Genomic DNA, 19,566 nt, shown 5'->3' with positions numbered 1-19,566 from the left:
TTGAGGTTGTCTAGAGTACAGATGAAGTTAGCGTGTGGATAGATCGTGACGGTCCAGGAGGGCCGAGATGGGCGAGACAAGAGATTGCCATTCGGGCACGGTCTGCGGTGACGAGGGAGGGAGGCGCCACACCAGACGCAAAGACTCGGCGGTGGTTTCGGTGACGACGTCTTGGGACATGTTGCGGATGAGCAGAGGTGAGAGCGGGGCTGAGGCCTGCTCGGCTGCGTGGACTGAGTCGACGTGTGTGTCTGCGCCGGCACGAGGATCGTTGTCAGCGGTGGTGATGGGAGTCGATTCGTTTGGTGCTGGCGCATCTGTCGGGATGCCTGCTTCGATCGGTGCGTCCTGAGCAACTTCAGCGGTGGTGATCGCAGTCGAGTCATTGGTGATGACAGGTGCGTCTGCGGGTGTGGCTGTTTCGGCGCTCTCGCCTTGGGCTACTTCAGCGATCGTGGGAGGAATTGAGTCGTCGGTGGTCTCCGCAGATGCGTCCGAGGATGTGCTCGGATCGCTGGGGGCGCTTTCGTCTTGACTGACTCCAGCCGTTGTGACCGGCTCCTCCGAAGACTCTACCGTGACCGACGGTGATTCCGCAGCTTCGTTCTGGTCGGCTGCTGCCTCAGACGCGGCGGAGGACACAGCGACCTCAGGCTCGGCAGTCGCAGCCGCCTGCGAGCGGATAGCAGCCATCGCAGACCGCTGCATGTACGTCTGCACCCTCGCTCTCGTCACGCTCTCCAAGGCCATCTTTCCGGCCTTCAGATTGAGCATCGACGGAGGCAGAGCGCTTGCCTTCGCAGGGACATTCTTCGCCGTCTCCTGCGCTTCTGTGGGCGGAGCTTCGGCCTCCACGACCTCGGTCTCGCCACCGAGCACGTTGTCCACTTCCTCCTCCGCATCTGCCGCTTGCACTTCCGCCTCTGCCGCTTCGACGTCGACCTTGGCCGGGATCGCCTTCGAGCTGTTCCACGCATCCAGCGCCTCCACTACCTCACCCAGCTCCTCCCCTTCGAGCCTGACCATCGTTCTCGCACCCAGCCTCACATCCGCGCCCTTGTCCGGGACCATCAGGTCCCCTTGCGCCTCGGCAACCCACTTTGCCTCGTGCACCTGCCATCCGCGTCTCCCACCCGTCTCCGACAGCCTCCTGGTCAGCACGACCTCGAGCTTGGTCCCTTGTTCCGCGCAACCCTCGTCCGCAGACTGATACACGAGTGTCGTCTGCGTCGTCGTCCCCTCGCTGTGGATCGCCCAGCCCTGGCGCTCCAGCCAGATGTCGAGCGAGATGTTCTTTTGCGAGCGGAATAGTGTTGCTGGTACGAAGCGGGAGGCCTCACGCCCGAAACGGGTGCGGAGTTGACGGGTCCACGAGAGGACATCGCTGATGGGCCACGTGCCAGGACGAGGGGGCGCGAGCGGGTCCGAGAGGCGAGAGAGCACCTCGGGCTCCGACACGTCCTCGTCTGCGAGGGAGAGGCCGTTGGAATCGAACAGGACGTAGCCGAGCTCGGCGCTGAGCTCAAGGTCCTTGGTGGCAGCGTCGAAGGATGCAGATGCGGACACAGAGTCGAATAAGGCGCGGAAAGGGTCCGAGAACGGGAGGTCGCCTTGGTTGGACCATGCCTCGAGCTGCATCGTGGGCAGTCGGGCGGTGGAAAGCATGGAGAAGGCGTTCAGCTCGGGAACGCTGGCGACGCGGAAGGAAATGTCCGACTGCGAGCCGTAAAGCAGGTCATCCGCCTGCTTGGTCCATGGTGTCGGCTCGTTGGGTACGAAGGGCAGCATCGAATACTTTCGTTCCGAATCGATTTGGTTGCTGTACGCAGCTGCGCCGATGCGTTGCATGGCCTCCGCGCTTTGGGCATGGTACTGGCGGAGGAGCAGAACCGCCTTGTGTGCATCACGCTCGTCGAGATAGGCGAGCGAGAGCGTCACCTTGCCGTTCTCAATCGGACTCGCTTCCATAAAGCACCGCGAAAGCTGCGAGATGAAGCGCACCAGCTCGGCGGGGAGAACCTCGCTGACACCGGCATCCGACGTCTCCGCTCCCTGTGCCTGGGCGGAAAGTACGACTTCCTCGTCCCTGTGTTTGATCGTGTGCTTGAACTCGTCCACCCACTTTGTCATGCGTTCGATGCCCTGGTCCTTGCCTCGTATCCAGAACCCGAGCTTCTCCGTTGCATTCCCTTGCTGTGCGTTCTCCTTCGCCGGTGCTTTGGGCAAAATCGCCACCTGCGCATTGCTCGCCTCCTGTCTTACCCTACCAGACCCTCTCGCCAATAGCAGATACATCTCAGACGGCCGGAACGCGATGTGGACGGACCGCTTCTCGAGCTCCTCACGCTTCTCTCGATCCGCCCTTTCCCGTGCATCCTCCATGCCGAAGCGGTGCACCATGATCCGGCGCACAAGTTCGTCCTTCCTGATCGTCCTTGCGTAGCTACCCGGAAGCTTCGCCGCTCTTCCCAGCGACGCGAGCTGATCTCTGGTGAACGAGGCGTTGATGCGCACCCGTGTGCGCTCCCACTGTTTGTTCTCGGCGCTATTCTTGTTACTCGAGGCTTTGGCGAAGGGGTTGACGGTGCCGCGTCGCGGGCGCTGCTGCTCAGGTTGAAGCCGGCGCGCTCTCGGTTTGAGCGAGTCGAGGTACTCGAGTGTCGGTTCCGCATCGGCGACCTCTTCTGCGAGAAGCCTGGCGCTCTTGGTCCTCGCGTTGGTCGGTACTTCGGCAGCCTGAGGAGCGGCCGACTCGGACCGTGCTTTCTCGTCTTGGTCGTGACGCAGGATGGTGGAGCTGAAGCTTCTGAATGTCACTGCTGGGCTTGACGACGACGTTGGAAGCTTGCTGGACATGTGCAAATGGCACCGGCATGCCTGGACAGTTGGCAGTCGAGAGGGACCGACACCGTTTGTGAGGATCGAAGCTGCGAGCTGGTGTGCACGCCTGGCACATGATTGTGCCGCCATCGCGCTTGACTTCGGCGCCACTAAGTCCGACCCTGCTTGCCCTGTGTCGAGGGAGGAGGCCTTTCTTTGATGTAGTGGAGAGATGACGATGTCTAGAGTCTGGAAAGCATGCTGAACAGGTCAATGACACAGGAGAGCAGAATTCTCGAAAATCACCAAGAAGAAATCATTTCTTGTCAGCCAAAAAGCGAGAAATTCCATCGCCGACTCCCGAGCGGCGGAATTGCTCACAATGTTAGGCTACTGTCGTCTAGGCTCGGGAGATGTCGAAAAGATTCCCGGCTTTTCACGAGTTGAGTCAGAGAGAGAGAGAGAGCGATGGGCTAGCAGAGAAAGAAAAGCGGTCCGATGCCGGTCTGTGCGACGAGGGGAGAGAGAGTCTGACTCGCTGATGTGCCGCTGGTGTGTGTGGTGCCCCCGCTTTCTTCTCGCAGAAGCTTGGCCGGCGATCTGTTCGGTGAGGTCGTTCCTCACCTGTGACTGTGATTCACACTCCAATCCTCGAACAACAGTCGCACGCAACCAAGGTTACGTTGACCCAACCCTTTCTTCTCGGCTAGCTCGATCTTCATCTTCCTCTCATCCTCACCATCACCCATCTTCATCCCCGCATCCGGTCGCAAACATACGACATGCTTGCTCCCGCTACCATCCGAACGGCCGTCCGTGCCTCGCAGGCACCCCGCTTCGGCGCGCTCTCGCTGCCCGCCGTGCGTCAGTTCAAGAGCACCTGGGCTCACGTCAAGGCGGGTCCTCCTGACCCGATTCTGGGTGTCACCGAGGCCTTCAAGCGTGACCAGGACTCGCGCAAGATCAACCTCGGTGTCGGTGCCTACCGTGACGAAAACGGCAAGCCATACGTTCTCCCCTCGGTGCGCCAGGCCGAGGAGATCGTCCTCACTGCCAAGGGTGACAAGGAGTACCTGCCCATCACTGGTCTCGCCGACTTCACCAAGAATGCTGCGATTCTCGCTTACGGCAAGGACAGCGCACCCGTCAAGGAGAACCGCATCGCCATCACGCAGTCCATCTCGGGTACCGGTGCTCTTCGCATCGGTGGTGCCTTCCTCCAGCGTCACTACCCTGAAGCCAAGACGATCTACCTTCCCACCCCCTCGTGGGGCAACCACACGCCCATCTTCCGTGACAGCGGCCTCGAGGTCAAGCAGTACCGCTACTACGACAAGAAGACGGTCGGACTCGACTTCAAGGGCATGATTGACGACATCAAGGCGGCGCCAGCTGGCTCGATTGTTCTGCTGCACGCCTGTGCGCACAACCCCACGGGTGTCGACCCGACCGTTGAGCAGTGGAAGGAGATCAGCAACGTGGTCAAGGAGAAGGGTCACTTCCCCTTCTTCGACATGGCCTACCAGGGTTTCGCCAGTGGTGACACGGACAAGGACGCCTTTGCTGTTCGTCACTTTGTGGAGGAGGGACACCAGATCTGCCTCTCGCAGTCGTTTGCCAAGAACATGGGTCTCTACGGTGAGCGTGTCGGCGCCTTCTCGATCGTCTGCGCTGACCCCGACGAGCGCGCGCGCGTTGACAGCCAGATCAAGATCATTGTGCGACCCCTCTACTCGAACCCGCCCATGCACGGAGCCAAGATCGCCGGCACCATCCTGGCCGACCAGCAGCTGTACCAGCAGTGGCTGGGCGAGGTCAAGGGCATGGCGGACCGCATCAACGGCATGCGATCGACGCTCAAGGATCTGCTCGTGAAGGACCTCAACTCGAAGCTCAACTGGGACCACATCACCAACCAGATCGGCATGTTTGCCTTCCTGGGCATCTCGCCAGAGCAGGTGGCCAAGCTGGTCAACGAACACCACGTCTACCTTACCGGCGACGGTCGTATCTCGGTGGCCGGTATCACCAACCAGAACGTTCAGCACCTTGCTGAGTCGCTGCACAAGGTGACCAGCTAGATGCCCAAAAAGAGAAGGCCATGTCCGCCGTAGTCTAGACTTGCCTACCTTCAGGCATCGTCGAAAATGTCAACTCGCATCAGCATGATCCTTGTGCTTTGTCGTGGCGCGTTGATCTGAGGGCCTCGTCGGCGTGGTCGAGAGGTGTGAGTCATAGTCGAGATGCAGAAGGGAAATGGCGCGGTCATGGTCCATGCAGACAAGTGTAGCAGCTGAGAATGTCGAAAGCAACACAAGTGGTGGAGCTGAGTGAAGCTGTCATGTGTAGGGCTCGAGCTCGTTCAAGGGGTGATGGTGACTGTTTAAAGGAAGCTTTGGTGATAGAAAAGGAAAGTCAGGCAGACTCTGAGCGGAACAAGGCATCGGATACTTCCGCTAGTGACTTGCGCCCTGAGGAAGGGCCTACGTTGGTCACATCTCCTCAAGCAATCACAATCTTGGATCGGGCTGTTGTGTTCCTTCTGCAGGATCTCGAAGGGATCGACGAAACTCATGCACATCGTGCAACGGTGCTTAGAAGCATGTCAACCGGCAAGATACCGAGAACGTCGGTCATGTCAGCCTGAGGGGAGACGTCGTGGAGAGAGTAGCTCTGCTGCAGGGTCAACTGCCGGAAATGTTGGGACTGGCTGTGACGGAGGAGTGAAGGGGGCGAGTTTGTGGCCGACCTGTCGAATTTCACCGACGGTGGGCGTTATCGATAGAAAATCGGGCCCTTTCGCGGCGAAATCCTACGAGCAAACAGTCGCCTTCATACCCATGCTCTCTTCGACCATTTGCTGATCCAACTGCGACTTGAATGGCCAAGGCGAGCCCTTTAGAGGACCACTCAGCCTGTCATCATGTTCAGACGGACTGGATTCGGAAAGAGCCTTCCGTCTCTTTCCGCTGGTCGATCGATGCTGTTGATGGGAAAAAAAAAAATAAGAAATTAGAAAGAAAGCCTTTTCGAGATGTTCCGCGTGGCTGCCAGGCTGCCAAAGCAGATTGGCCGACCAGACAAGAAAAAGAATGCACCGAGCGCTCGCCTCGACCCCCAACGCAGCAGCATCCAAGACAACACACCGAAACGCAAGCGAGGCGAGAGCGCACCGCACAGATTCCCACTTTTTTCCTTCTGTCTCGCCTGCCTGCTGCTCCCGTTGGTTCGTTCGCGTGTCCAATCTCAATCCACTTCTTCCTCTCGCTCTCTCGTCACCTTGTCTATACCACCATCCATCCTCTGACGGCGTCGTCCACCACCACCTCAGGACATCTCACTCCAAGATGCAGGCGCTTCGTGTCCTTCAGCGATCTGGTCTCCAGAAGGCGGTCGCCGCCGCCTCGTCGTCCACCTCGACCCTCTCGCAGCGCTCCTTCCACTCGTCGCGACGGGCGCTCGAGTTCTCCAAGTTCAACATGCCCGCCATGTCGCCCACCATGACCGAGGGTGGTATCGCCGCTTGGAAGAAGAAGCCCGGTGAGGCTTTCTCCGCCGGTGATGTGCTGCTCGAGATTGAGACCGACAAGGCTACCATGGATGTCGAGGCTCAGGACGACGGTGTCCTCGCCAAGATTCTGGTCGGCGATGGCTCCAAGGCTGTCCAGGTCAACTCGTTGATCGCCATCATGGCTGAGGAGGGTGATGACCTCTCGCAAGCCGACTCTTTCGCCGAAAAGGCTGGCTCTGAGGGCGGTGACGCCAAGCCAGCGGCCAAGGAGGAGCCCAAGGAGGAGTCCAAGCCCGCCGAGCAGCCCAAGCAGCAGGAGTCCAAGTCCGACGCATCCTCGTCCGCATCTTCCTCCTCGAGCTCCTCTTCGTCCACCTCGCAGAGCTCGGGCGACCGCATCTTTGCTACACCCGTCGCTCGCAGGTTGGCACAGGACAAGGGCATCGCCCTCAACAAGATCAAGGGCACCGGTCCCGAGGGCCGCATCATCAAGGCCGACGTAGAGAACTACAAGCCTGAAGCTGCTGCTCCTGCCGCTTCGTCCTCTGCCCCCTCCAAGTCCGCCAGCTCCTCTGCCGCTCCCGCCAAGTCTTCGTCTGCCCCTGCTCCTGCTTCGGGCGAGGGCGACTACACCGACCTCCCCGTCTCCAACATGCGACGCACCATCGCTGGCCGTCTTACCGAATCCAAGTCCGCCGTGCCCCACTACTACGTCAGCATCGACGTCGAGATGGACAAGGTGCTCAAGCTGCGCGAGGTGTTCAACAAGGCTGCCACCGAGAAGGCCGGCAAGGATGTCGAGAAGGCCAAGGCGGCCAAGCTTTCCGTCGGCGACTTCATCACCAAGGCAGCCGGTGTTGCGCTCAAGGAGGTGCCCGAGGTCAACTCGGCCTGGTACGGCGACTTTATCCGCCAGTTCAACAAGGCCGACATCTCGATCGCCGTCTCCACCCCTACTGGTCTCATCACCCCTATCGTCAAGGACGTCGGTGGATCTGGGTTGGCCACGATCTCGGCGGCCACCAAGCAGCTCGCCTCCAAGGCCCGCGCAGGCAAGCTCGCACCCCAAGAGTACCAGGGCGGTTCGTTCACCATCTCCAACATGGGCATGTTTGGCATCACCCACTTCACCGCCATCATCAACCCGCCCCAGAGCTGCATCCTCGCCATCGGCGGTACCGAGGCTCGTCTCATTCCCGACAGCGAGAGCGAACAGGGCTTCAGGAAGGCCATGGTCATGCAGGCCACCATCTCGGCCGACCACCGCACCGTCGACGGTGCCACTGCGGCCAAGTGGATGAAGGCGTTCAAGGACGCCCTTGAGAACCCGCTCAGCTTCATGCTCTGAGCACCAAAAGGCAACCCGCGTCCCTTGACGCTAGATGTACGCGCGAGTGGTTGCGCACGCACGCAACGCCTCTACGACCTCATCAATCTACCACCACCTCTGTACAAAATCCCACTTCTTGCTGTCGAATTCAGGCATTCATTTTGATCATCTTGAACCGAGCGATGTGGTCCAAATCGGGGACTGTCCAGTTCCGATGTGGTAGCCGATGAGAGGGAGGCAGAATCAGCCAAGTTGACGTCCGTCTCCGGGTTCCTCGCTTGCGGTGCTGCCATGTTATGCCAGACAGAGGCCGGCCGTGAAATGACGTTGGCTCGTGTCGGTGCTGTCAGGTGTCAGAACGCATCGGAATCTCGTAAGGCACGCGTCAGAGTGGAACTCGTTTACGCTTTTCCCTCCGCAGGATGAATCAGACTCCACACCGCGGGGGCACAAAGTCCTCACGTCAACATATAGCAGACCGTATAGGGTTCAGGATGAATCAGGATCTTATCTAACCCGCTCACCTCGGCTGACCCGGATCGACCGTCATGACACGGTCAGACGTCGTGTAGAGTAGCGCGGCGCGGGGGCGCTGACGGCGGCGTGACGTCCAGGGTTGGACATGTCATGCGAAAGTGCGCTCGGCCGCCTGGCTCCATTGAGCTGTTGAGCAGGACAGCAGCTTTCTAAGAGACTGTCCAGCAACGAAGCTGTGACAGACCAAGCATCCGTTCTTGAGCATATAAGCATCGCCCTGACTGGGACCCCTTGACATCGAGAACTCCCCATCATCTCAATCCTCTCTACACCGCAACACAAGAGACCTACACGATGCCTTCCGCCGACAAGTACTCCGACCCCAAGGTAAGCTCTGTCCACCTTCTCCCCATCATTACCTTCCTACCCGTCACTAATCACCTTTCTCTTCACTCCCCAGCTCCGCGATGAGATCAAGAAGGAGATCCAGGAGTCCGACAAGGGCGGTGCGCCCGGCCAGTGGTCTGCGCGCAAAGCGCAGTTCATGGCTGCCGAATACAAGAAGCGCGGCGGCGGCTACAATGATGACGGCAAGAAGGACGAATCGCAAAAGAACCTGACCAAGTGGGGCGAGGAGGAGTGGCAGACCAAAGACGGCTCGGCCAACGCCAAGCAGGCCGACGGCAGCAGGAAGAGGTATTTGCCCAAGAAGGCGTGGGAGAACATGTCAGAGAAGGAGAAGAAGGAGACGGACCAGAAGAAGCAGCAGGAGGGCAAGAAGGGAAAGCAGTTTGTCAAGAACACGGACAAGGCTGCAGAGGAGAGGAAGAAGGCGTCCGATGCTGGAAAGGACGAGGACGAGGACGAGGACGAGGAGGAGGAGAAGGAGGAGGCGGGCGGCAATAAGGGTCAGGCCAAGTCGAAGGGCAATGGAAAGCAGAACGGCGGCAACAAGTCGCAGTCGCAGAGTAACGGAAAGAAGCAGTCGCAGAAGGGAGGCAAGCAGGCTGGCAAGAAGAGCCAGGAGGATGAAGATGGGGAAGAGGAGGAAGATGAGGAGGGAGACGAGCAACAGGACGACGACGAGGCTGAGTACCAAGAAGAGGACGCTGGTGAGGAGGCTGAGGACGATGGCGAAAAGGAAGACGCAAAGGCGGGCGATAAGCGCGGCAAAGGCACCAAGCAGAAGCAGCAGCCTAAGAAGCAGAAGACCAAGAAGTGATGCTCTTCACATTGATCCGCCCCTTGCTCTCCCTACATCATTCGCATACACGCTGCTTGGTCATCCTTCGACGCCTGATTCAGCCAGCGGTACAAGCACGAAGAGGCATGGGAGTCATTCGGATGGGCACCGACACTGTGAGAGCGTGTGAGAGCGTATCGGTCGGGTCCGACTTCGGAAGAGCCGCTACCGAGGCTGAGTCGATGCCGATAGCGAGCCTAGCGCAGTCTATGGATATGCTTCAGTTCTGTGGGTGGGAGTGCGGACGCAGACATGCTGGAGGATGGCAACGGACACGTAGCAGACGTCAATGATGGATGACTCGGGCGGACAAGGATGAGGTTGGGACGAAGGTCTGTCAGTTGATTGCGTGCACCCCTCGAGGTCAAGCGTCCTTTCGAAAGCTCAGTCGAAAGAGAAGCATAAGTGAGTGAAAGATTTAATTTTATTTAAAAAGCATTTCCGCGTGTGTCTGTCGACGAGGCACCAGGCCAGTGTTTTCCACTAATGAAATGGGAAAGGGCCGGGCTTGAGTGAGTGTGTGAGCGAGGCAGCGTGACTCAAGCGAAGAGCGCGCCTTTTCGGATGGATGGCGGGCTGGCTGGCTGCATTCAGAATTGTGCCTGCCTGCTGCCTTGACTTCGACTCTTTCCGTCGCCTCTGTGCGTGGTGACCTCTTGGAAGGGGCAATTCGAGGTTTTTGCCCATCACCCTCTCTCTCTCCCTCACCAGCCAGGCTCTCTCTCCCTTGTCTGGCCGTTGGGAGTTCGAGGTCTGCCATCCGTTCCCTCCCTTCTCACCCACGCCTGCCTGCCTCACCGTCCCTACACTCTTCCCCTTCCCACCATCACTCTTGATCCTGTCTCTGTCCCGGACGATTCGACAACTCGCCAACTCGTATCCTCTCCTTCCTGACAGACCATCACCATCATCGCCGGCACAGTCATCCGACACAGGTATCCCTCCGCCTTGACCCGCTATCTCGAAGTCGTCCATCGCATCTGCCCTCGCTAGTTCGACATCGCGTCCGTCAGACATACCTTCCTCTATCACATACCGACTCATCCGCTTCCGGCCCTGCGGAGACAGAAGCCTCTGCGTCATCAGTTGAACGACCCCCTTCCCGTCCGCGAGCAACTTTGTATTTGTGCCTGACGACGTCCCACCTCGCCTCGACTCATCCATCCGACTCGAAAGCCCCTGGCCCATCTCATTTGTCCGCCTCCTGACATCCGCGTCAATTGTCGTCCGCTGCTTCATCTGTGGACCCACCAGTCATCCGCGAGCATCCGTCCGTCTCCATAGACAGATCCTCGTGAAAACTCGAGCCAACCTCGACGTGACTTCCACATCTCAGTCGCTTACAGTCTTCCTGCAACTCCTCTTGCTGATAACTCGTCAGCGTTCGCCAGCAGTTCTGCCCTTGACGCGACACTGTCGGCGTTGTTCTGTTGTGACTGGTCCCTCGCGACAAGAAGCAGCGCGCCATTGGGTCAACCTACCGACTTCGACTAGTCAGCGAGAGTCGAGGATCATTGCTGTGTGTCTGCCTTGCGTCTTCAGTGGATCAGCAGAGCCTCTCAATTCAGCCACGGCCTCAGCCCCGATCATCGTACTCCTTGTCCGACAGGTTCGCCGTCATCGACAGTGCCATCCAGAGTCAGCAGCGCGTCGAGCACTCATTGTCGGCAAACATTACCTTTACGCGCCCACAGCACCGTCTCCGTCAGCCCACGGTCGAGCTTGTGTCCAGCCCTAGGTCCTCGCCGCTTTCGAAAGGGCCGATGCCTGTGGATCCCTCTGCAGCAAGTCACACATCGCTCTAAGTGGCTTGCTCAATAGCCAAGATGGCCCCTCTTTGCACCTCAGCAGAGGTCAATCTGCTAGTGTATCACTACCTCAAAGAGTCCGGCTTTCACCACGCCTCCTTCTCACTCCGCCACGAGTCGCGGCTAGACGACGAACCGCTTTCCAAAGAGGCTGTCATCGAACCCGGTCAACTGGTCCGTTTCTTGCAGAAAGGCCTCATCTATGCATCCGTAGAAGCCCACATTCAGGACGACGGCACCGAAAAGGCATGCTCTTCCAACATCCGCCTTGTAGGCCCCCCTCACGTCTGCGACGGCAAGCCTCGACCCACGCCTCCACCTGCTAGCCCAACACGGTTGTCGCCAGAACCGGATCCGTTCGCAGCACACCAAATTCGATCTGAGCACAAGGAGGCAGCGACACAGACACCTGCGGCTCCCGCTCCTGTAACAAAGCCCGTCAATGGCGTACACAACAGCAAAGCAGCAACAGCAGTGCCACCACCATCTTCTTTGGGCGGCGAAGATGCAGACCGATCATCTCAGGTAGCCTCTTCCTCGACGAAGAAGATCGAAGATGCAGCCGACAACGATGACGCTTCCTCCACTGCGTCCAAGCCCAAGGATGCCAAGCGCAAAGCATCAGCGTCCGTCACCTCGGAAGCAGACCGGGACGACAAGCGAGTGCGGAGGAGCGAGGCAAAGGCAGTAAGCGACGCCGTCACGTCAGAAGCACACGCCGACGGCGAAGAGCGAACAACGTCCCGCAAGGATCGTCGCAACGGCGACGTGACAGCGGCGGCGGCGTCCCGCTCGGCATCCCCAAGCGTAGAAAGAAAGCAGCAGACGAACAAGGAAAAGGACACAACAAGCAGCAAAAAGAAGAAGGGCGGAAAGTCATCTGCAGGTGAGAACGGTGAAGCAAGCAAAAAGCGGGGAGACAAGGCCAAGGATCCCAAGGCGCCGATACCTCAGCCCAAGGGCGACAACTACATCGAGGATGGTCAGATCACGACGCTAGCAGGGCATACGGGCGAGGTCTTCATCTCGGCCTGGAATCCTACCGTGCCGAACATGCTGGCTTCCGGCGGCGGTGATGCTACCGTCCGCATCTGGGAAGTGCCGGAGAATGCAGGCGAATCGCCTGAAGCGCCCACTATCTGCAAGCATCTCCCAGCCGCCCAGAGCAAGGACATCTCGACTCTCGACTGGAACCCTGACGGAACGCTGCTCGCTTCCGGCTCATACGATGGCATCGTCCGACTCTGGACTCCGCAAGGCGATCTGCACCTCGTCATGTCCATGCACCAGGGTCCCGTCATCAGCGTGCGATGGAACCGCAAGGGCAACATGCTGCTCACTGGCAGTGCAGACGGCACCATCATCGTCTGGGACCTCAACAGCGGCAAGCCTCGGCACACATTCCCACTCCACAGCGACAGCGTTCTCGATGTGGAATGGCTGTCGACCGCCGATGGTTCGCTCAAACCCAGCTCGACCTCCGATGCCCCACCGCCCATGCCGCACGGTCTCAGCCCTTCCGTCGCCGATACCTACTTTGCCACGTGCTCCGCGGACAACAGCATCAACTTGTGCAAGCTGGGCGAGCCAAAGCCCATCAAGTCGTTCAAGGGTCACACCGACGAGGTCAATGCGATCCGCTTCGATCCTTCTCAGACGCTGTTGGCGTCCGTATCGGACGACATGACGGCCAAGATCTGGGCTCTGGACATCGGTTCCAGTGGTCCAGGAGGAGCGACGACCGGTACCGCTGGATCAGCAGGCGACCACCTCCGCAAACGAGCGTCGCAACGTCGAGGCGGCAGCGCTCACCTGGAAGGAATGGACGTGGACGAGGAACCGTCTCAGCGCGCCACAGAAGACGCTGCAGGCGATCGTGGTGCCACGCCTGGATCAAATGGTGGCGGACCAGCCTCAGCCAGTGCATTGAATGGCAAAGAACGGGCTTCACCGGCACCCGGAAGCAACGGGCAGTCTGCCGCAGCATCGACGTCGGGTGCTTCCTCGAACCTCCTCACCACCACGGCAAAGGGCCCGAACAAGGGCTTGAGGCTGACGCTTGCGGGCCACACGAAAGAGCTCTACGCTCTCGCATGGTGTCCTACCGGTCCCGGCTCCGCCAATCCGGATCAGCCCAGGATGCTGGCCACCAGCTCCTTTGACTGGACTGCCAGGCTGTGGAACGCCGACAATGGCGATTGCATCCGTGTCATTGACGCACACGAAGACAACGTCTACACATTGCGATTCAGTCCTTGCGCCCGCTACCTCGCCACGGGCGGCATCGACAAGAAGGTCATCATCTCGCGCGTTGACACTGGCGCGCTGGTGCAGCAGTACCTCGGAGGGGGCGCCATCTTTGACATTGCCTGGAAGGACCTGCATGACGACGCTGTCGAGACGAAGCAAGAGGACGGTGACAGCACCAGCTCGCAGCCTTTGGCGAAACGCCACCAGCTCGCCATCTCGCAGGCTGACCGAAAGCTCAGCGTTCTCAACATCAGCGATCTGGATGCCGTCGAGTCGACCGCCAGCTTCAAAGCGCCTCCGCCCGCCGAGGTCAAGACCGAGGCGAGCGCGGGCAGCGAGAAGCCACCCAAGAAGCAGGCGCGCGGCGGAGCCTAATGTCAGAAGCCATTTTACGCGCCTCACGAGCCGCTCCCAATGCGCTTGGCGCTTCAACGCGCCCCCATACCACTGTATCATTCGTCTTGAGCCTTACATCGGAATTGTACTAGTAGAAAGTCAAACAGGTCGTTACGAAGAAGCGTGTTCACTTCTGTATACTCATGGGTCTTTATGCGAATCAAACGCTACGATACCACCTCTCTCTCTCTCTTTCCGGCGTGATCATTGTCTTTAAACGCTTGAGACCTGCAACACTGGATCTTGCTGAGACTTGTGGCTCCTGATCTGATATGAACGTGTAGTCGCAGACAATGATCAACCGAATATTGAAAGGAAGGAAGCGGGCCGCGAGTGGCTTTCAGGCACGCAAGCAGATGAAGTGTCGGTATCGCATTCGTTAGACTCGTAGGCTCTGGCTGCTAAATTTCAAATCGGCTCAGTTCACCGAGATCGGTCGCCGATTATTGCCCATAGCCTCGGCCGAAGTTATCTATACTCACGTGCTGCATCAAGCTATCCTTGTACACGTACTTGAAATTAAGTAGAAACAAATTGGAGGTACACCGTACACGATTTGTATTCGATCGGAATTTGTGGTTGCACAGCGCAGTGTGATGTTCAGATGGTGGCTAGCCAAGGCGACCGGGCTGCCAAGTGGAACTGCAACTCGCGAAGGCGTGCAGCCAGGCACGCTCAGTTGGTGATCTAGAGAGAGAGAGATAGCGCGCGGAGCCTGAGAAGCTTAGCCAGTCAGTGAGTTGAGCCTGCAGCTCGCAGCCTCCAGTCTGTCAGTCAGCCAACCACGCCTAGTCTTTCGAGTTCGAGATCATCAATCGCTCGTACTTCCACCAACCACCCCCTTCAAGACTCTTCATCACCCTTGACTTTTTGTCTTTCGTAGACAAAAGACACATTCGACACATATATCGCCCAACATGGCTGTCAAGGTCGGAATTCCTAGTGAGTTTCCGCCGCAGCTCGGCAGCACCGAGCACTTCGACACCGACGACGGCGCCGCTCTCTCTTTCGACAATCGCAACGGCAACGACAATGGACTATGATGATTATGATAGCGGCATGGGACCTGCAGCAGTATGGAAGACACCGGCAGATGGAGCGACGATCATTGCAGGCAGCATCGACGGGTCGGGCTTTAGTGGGAAGATATAAGCAGCATCAGCGCAAGGTCATCCTGCAGGATGTATGGACCGACCCAGCAGCATTATCCTTGATCCTGCTCGCGAGGCTTCTCAGGCTCGCTGTCAGAAGATGGTGCCGGATGTTGGGTTGCAGGTGGAAGCCACAGATCGCTACAGGCGTATCCAGCCAGGACCAAGAGCACGCAGGCCACACGACACTGGCAGAACAATCAGCATGGGATTGGACAAGAAGTGTCCTTGTCTCGCCGGCCATCGTCGTCACATCAGTGTGATGCTCAGCAATTGCCGCCATCGTCATCAGCCGTTCCGCCGTATCGGCGATATGAAAGAGAGAGCCGCCAACGTTCGGTCCCATACCACCATGTTCCAATCATACTGACCTTTGCTTCCTTCTCTCGCACAACTTTACTGCGATCTCGTTCGATTCCTGCAGAGGACGTCGCTGCCGTCGCCGCCCCTCAGGTCGGTGGTGTCCGACTTTTCGGAAAGTGGGAGTAAGTATTCGCCATTCGTACTCGACGTTAGCAAGCAGCATTAGCGATGGACATCAATCGGAAGGAAAGAAACGTGGCAGATGCAGTGGCACGATCAGCAGTGGGAAGACACGATTCGCCGAAGCCGCTGGAGGAACCCGGATGGAACAGTAGACAACGGAGATCACGCGGTCACAGGAAGGATGCACACAGCTCGTCTCGCTATGCTGCTAGGTCAACGTCGAGAAGCAACAGAACGCTGCTGATGGATTCCGGACAGGTGACTGACTATGCTCCCATTTCCATCACTCTTTCTCCTAACAGCGCCCAAGAGGTCGAGGTCAAGGACATCTCGCTCACCGACTACATTGCTCTCCGCAATGCCGTCTACACCCCTCACACTGCTGGCCGTTTCCAGAACAAGGCCTTCAAGAAGGCCCAGACCCCCATCGTTGAGCGCCTGGTCAACTCGCTCATGATGCACGGCCGCAACAACGGCAAGAAGCTCATGGCTGTCCGCATCGTCGCCCACGCTTTCGAGATCATCCACCTGCTCACCGACGCCAACCCCATCCAGATCCTTGTTGACGCCATCATCAACACTGGTCCCCGTGAAGACTCGACCCGTATCGGCTCGGCCGGTACCGTCCGCCGACAGGCCGTCGATGTTTCGCCTCTGCGCCGTGTCAACACCGCCATCACTCTCCTCACCACCGGTACCCGAGAGTCGGCTTTCCGCAACGTCAAGTCGATCGCCGAGTGCCTCGCCGACGAGCTGATCAACGCCGCCAAGGGTTCGTCCAACTCGTACGCCATCAAGAAGCGTGACGAGATGGAGCGTGTTGCCAAGTCGAACCGTTAAGCGGGTTCTGTTACCGCTTTGCTGGTTCGCAGGCAGCGCTGCTGTCATGCCACGTTTCCTTCGTCGACCGCAACCTTTTCGGGATTCCTTTTGTACTTTTTCTTCATTGCGGCGATGCAAGAGGCGTGGACCAGCAGCATCAAGCTGTCGCTGGATGGAGTCGCGTCCGTCCAACACCGTGGACGTAGGATGTCGTAGTGGTTCCTGATCGTTGGAGCTGCGACATCTTGCCTCGACGTTCCTTTCTCTCTCTCTCTTTCCCGAATTTTCCTCCATCTTCTTCCCCGCCAGCCTGTCTCTTCACCAGATACGGGCTATCCACGATCAAAAAGGTTGCGTGACGTTCATCTGTCTCCAGCCAAGGGCGAGTTTGTTTCCCGCATTCTCGCCTCCGCATCCATTTGTACCTGTGTCTTAACCGACCAGAATCACCCAAACCATATCGCAGCATCAGAAGGCTCACAAAGAGTCCGCAGCAATCACATACTATCATGTCTCCAAGAAAGTCCTCGTATGCCAAGTGTGATCGCTTCTGCCCTAGCTGAGAAGCTGAGAGTCGGGTTGCGGCGGTGTAACAGATGCGAAAGGGCTCGCATATGCGAGATGCAGTTACCGACTGCGAGGATGACGGCAGTACAGCTGTACGCGTCGCGAGAAGCTGAGCTGAGTTTTGGTAAAGGGTCCTGGTGACCTCGCCTGACTGGGGCGCGTGATTTTGAACTGTCACTTTTGTGATCATACGAAGACCAACACTTCTGACTACGACATCTTTCGACCAAGTCGGCACAGACCACGCCATTGTCTCTTTGCACCCCCGACAAGAGCTGATTTGAAAGTGATCTCCAGCGCCGCCAAACCTTGGACGACAGCGCACACCATGGCCATGAACAGCATACCGCACATGCCGATAAGATGAGTGCGCGAGACGTCGACCTCGAGTTCGAGAAGGCGTACCAGCGTCTCTTCTCAAAGGCAGCTCCAACCGCCTCTGGTGCCGAGCCTGGTAGCAGAAGTGGACCCTCCTCAAAACAGCGAGCCGCCTCTTCCGAGACTGCGCATACAGGCGACGAGGATTCTAGATCGAGATCGACGACGCCTACGACAAGCCTCGTCGACAGACCAAGGCAGTCACGCGCCATTGATGCTGGGCTACAGGCATTGTCGCGGCAGGCATCTGCCAGTAGCTCTCGACCGCAAGCATCTCAGCAGCGACCTGTTCCTGCGCAAGCCGCTCAGCGCGAGCGACAATCGCAGCCAAGGGCCCTTCCGTCGCCTCTAGACGCTCTAGCTCGGCACAAGGCGGCATCGAGCTCCAAAGGGAAGGCTCGTGCTCAGTCCCATGTCGTCGAAGGAGAAGATGACCACCGTCTCGAAATGATCGGGCGCAGCACAGCAGCAACAGCCGCAGTCTCGCCGCATTCGGGCAGCGCACCCTACCAGGGCTCAGTTGCATACTACCCGTATTCTCCAGGCCAGGCATCGTATCAAGTCTCGGGTCCGATCGTATCGCCGGTGCCTGGGATGGCGGCAGCGCCGAGTCAGTCGATCACATGGACGCAACCCATGCTACCTGCCGGAGCTATGCCTAATATCGCCTACCCTGGCTTCAGTGCCTCGGTCACATTCTCACAACCTCAATTCTTTCCGTCCCCGCCGCAACAAGTGCAATCAGCAGCAGTGACTGCGCTGCCATCCGAAGCTTGGCCGCAGCAATATACCCCACAGCACAGCGAACACACCGCTGCAGCCTCGACGTCGGCCTTGCGCCCACAACAGCTGGAGGACACGACACCGCCATCCTCTACTCACCGCTACCGGGAGGCTCGGCGTGCAGATGACGACCACATCTTGAAAAAGTGGAACAAGGAGCAAGTAGCTCAGTTCGACTCAAAAGCACACCTCAAGCGCACTTTTGCTATGCCCTCTCCCACGGCCAAGGAGATCTTCAGGGCCAATCATAAGCAGCTTCAGAAGCAGAAGCAGAAGCGGGCAACATGGAAGCCTTTGCTGGACGAGAATGGCGAGCGCATCCCGAGAAAGCGCGGTCGCCCTCGAACGCGCGATCTCAGCCCGCTGAAAGCCAAGATGGAAGGCAGGGCAAAAGCTCAAATACCGACGCGGATCAAGGATGAAGCGACTGAGATGCAGCTCCCGGGAGCAGCGACCGGACCGCTCGCTCTGGAAGGGTTGCTTCCTCTCGATGCCGACAAGGGCCCTCCTGTGATCTCGGAAACGCATACCTTGTTCGTCGACTCAGCACGGCAGCTGCGATGGCTTGCACGCTCAGCGATCGCGCACGCCGGATCACAGACTGCTGGCAGCCGGAACCCGACCGATACGGACACACAGCGGTGGGCACGGTGGATCAGCTCGATTTCGGCGCGGATGCACACTGTCAGCGACACAGCCGGGTCGAATACTGCCTCCAATGCCACCATCGCGGCTTCTGCATCGCAGCTACACTCGCAGTCGGACCAGATCGAGGGTCTCTTTCCTCGGGATAAGAAGCGCCGATACTTGGCGCTGCGCAAGGAACTCCACTCGGCTACGCGGATAGCTACCTCGCGGCTATGCATACGACGACTTCTCCGCTATCTCGCCAAGACAGCCACATCTGCGGAGGCGGTGGGCGAGGCAAAGCAGACGTACCTGGACCGGAAGCATCGGGCAGCCAAGCTCACACGGCACGCGCTGAAGTTCGCGCGACCGGCGTCCTTAGACGTACGCAGACTGTGGAGTATATGGGCTCGAGCGGCGCACGCTCGCGCCAACAGCGGTAAGGCTCGAAACACTGTTGCTGGCCAAGCGAGAACCGTGTCTTTTGCAGCTGGGACGGAGGAGCAGCCACGCCTGCCTCTTCTGACGAACGGAGCCGATGGTCCTGCGGAAGGTAGGGTGAGCATCAAGCTGGAACCCGAATCGCCATCGAAAGAGCAACGCTCGCTGTCGACTGCCTTTGAACCTGCGCAATCGAAGCAACTCAAGCAGGAGCCCGACTCAGATGGGATCATGACACCGGCGCTGCCTGGCACGCCGCTGCTTCAGCCTACTTCTCTACCCACCAACGATATGACATCAGCCGCTGTGAGACGCACTCAGCTTGATGGCAAGTCGCCGCTGTTTCTGCGTCGCAACTTCCGCGTCTATCGCCTTGTCGGTTTGTCAAATTTGCCACTTGTGTAGACCTCTCGCTCTTGATTTCAATCCGCATCGCACAGCTTTGCTCTTCTCACACCGTCACATTTGCTGGTACA

General features: G+C 58.6%; 7 protein-coding genes across 7 annotated transcripts; 6 read left to right on the top strand and 1 right to left on the bottom strand.

The window, feature by feature from the left end:
• Positions 1–27: 27 nt before the first annotated feature.
• PSEUBRA_004435 (uncharacterized protein) lies at positions 28–2,856 on the bottom strand (the record flags this gene model as incomplete). The annotated part of the gene is made up of 1 exon (XM_016437965.1): positions 28–2,856. The coding sequence occupies one exon, from the start codon at positions 2,854–2,856 to the stop codon at positions 28–30; it is 2,829 nt and encodes a 942-aa protein (XP_016291516.1).
• A 746-nt stretch (positions 2,857–3,602) lies between these two features.
• Positions 3,603–4,901, top strand: PSEUBRA_004434 (Aminotransferase, class I/classII; the record flags this gene model as incomplete). Its single annotated transcript, XM_016437980.1, has 1 exon — positions 3,603–4,901. One exon carries the CDS (start codon positions 3,603–3,605, stop codon positions 4,899–4,901), a length of 1,299 nt encoding a protein of 432 aa, XP_016291515.1.
• Positions 4,902–6,167: 1,266 nt separating this feature from the next.
• PSEUBRA_004433 (Biotin/lipoyl attachment) lies at positions 6,168–7,679 on the top strand (the record flags this gene model as incomplete). The annotated part of the gene is made up of 1 exon (XM_016437979.1): positions 6,168–7,679. The coding sequence occupies one exon, from the start codon at positions 6,168–6,170 to the stop codon at positions 7,677–7,679; it is 1,512 nt and encodes a 503-aa protein (XP_016291514.1).
• An 813-nt stretch (positions 7,680–8,492) lies between these two features.
• Positions 8,493–9,360, top strand: PSEUBRA_004432 (uncharacterized protein; the record flags this gene model as incomplete). Its single annotated transcript, XM_016437975.1, has 2 exons — positions 8,493–8,525; positions 8,599–9,360. 2 exons carry the CDS (start codon positions 8,493–8,495, stop codon positions 9,358–9,360), a joined length of 795 nt encoding a protein of 264 aa, XP_016291513.1.
• A 1,847-nt stretch (positions 9,361–11,207) lies between these two features.
• Positions 11,208–13,814, top strand: PSEUBRA_004431 (LisH dimerization motif, subgroup; the record flags this gene model as incomplete). Its single annotated transcript, XM_016437973.1, has 1 exon — positions 11,208–13,814. The coding sequence occupies one exon, from the start codon at positions 11,208–11,210 to the stop codon at positions 13,812–13,814; it is 2,607 nt and encodes an 868-aa protein (XP_016291512.1).
• Positions 13,815–14,752: 938 nt separating this feature from the next.
• On the top strand, positions 14,753–16,312 carry PSEUBRA_004430 (Ribosomal protein S7 domain protein; the record flags this gene model as incomplete). Its single annotated transcript, XM_016437983.1, has 3 exons — positions 14,753–14,777; positions 15,411–15,471; positions 15,775–16,312. 3 exons carry the CDS (start codon positions 14,753–14,755, stop codon positions 16,310–16,312), a joined length of 624 nt encoding a protein of 207 aa, XP_016291511.1.
• A 912-nt stretch (positions 16,313–17,224) lies between these two features.
• On the top strand, positions 17,225–19,495 carry PSEUBRA_004429 (uncharacterized protein; the record flags this gene model as incomplete). The annotated part of the gene is made up of 1 exon (XM_059465303.1): positions 17,225–19,495. One exon carries the CDS (start codon positions 17,225–17,227, stop codon positions 19,493–19,495), a length of 2,271 nt encoding a protein of 756 aa, XP_059321520.1.
• Between the last annotated feature and the right edge of the window lie 71 nt (positions 19,496–19,566).

The sequence above is a fragment of the Kalmanozyma brasiliensis genome (assembly GCF_000497045.1).
Source record: "Kalmanozyma brasiliensis GHG001 unplaced genomic scaffold PSEUBRA_SCAF3, whole genome shotgun sequence".
In the NCBI taxonomy this organism is placed as follows: Eukaryota; Fungi; Basidiomycota; class Ustilaginomycetes; order Ustilaginales; genus Kalmanozyma; species Kalmanozyma brasiliensis.
This window is presented reverse-complemented; position numbering and strand designations above follow the sequence as displayed.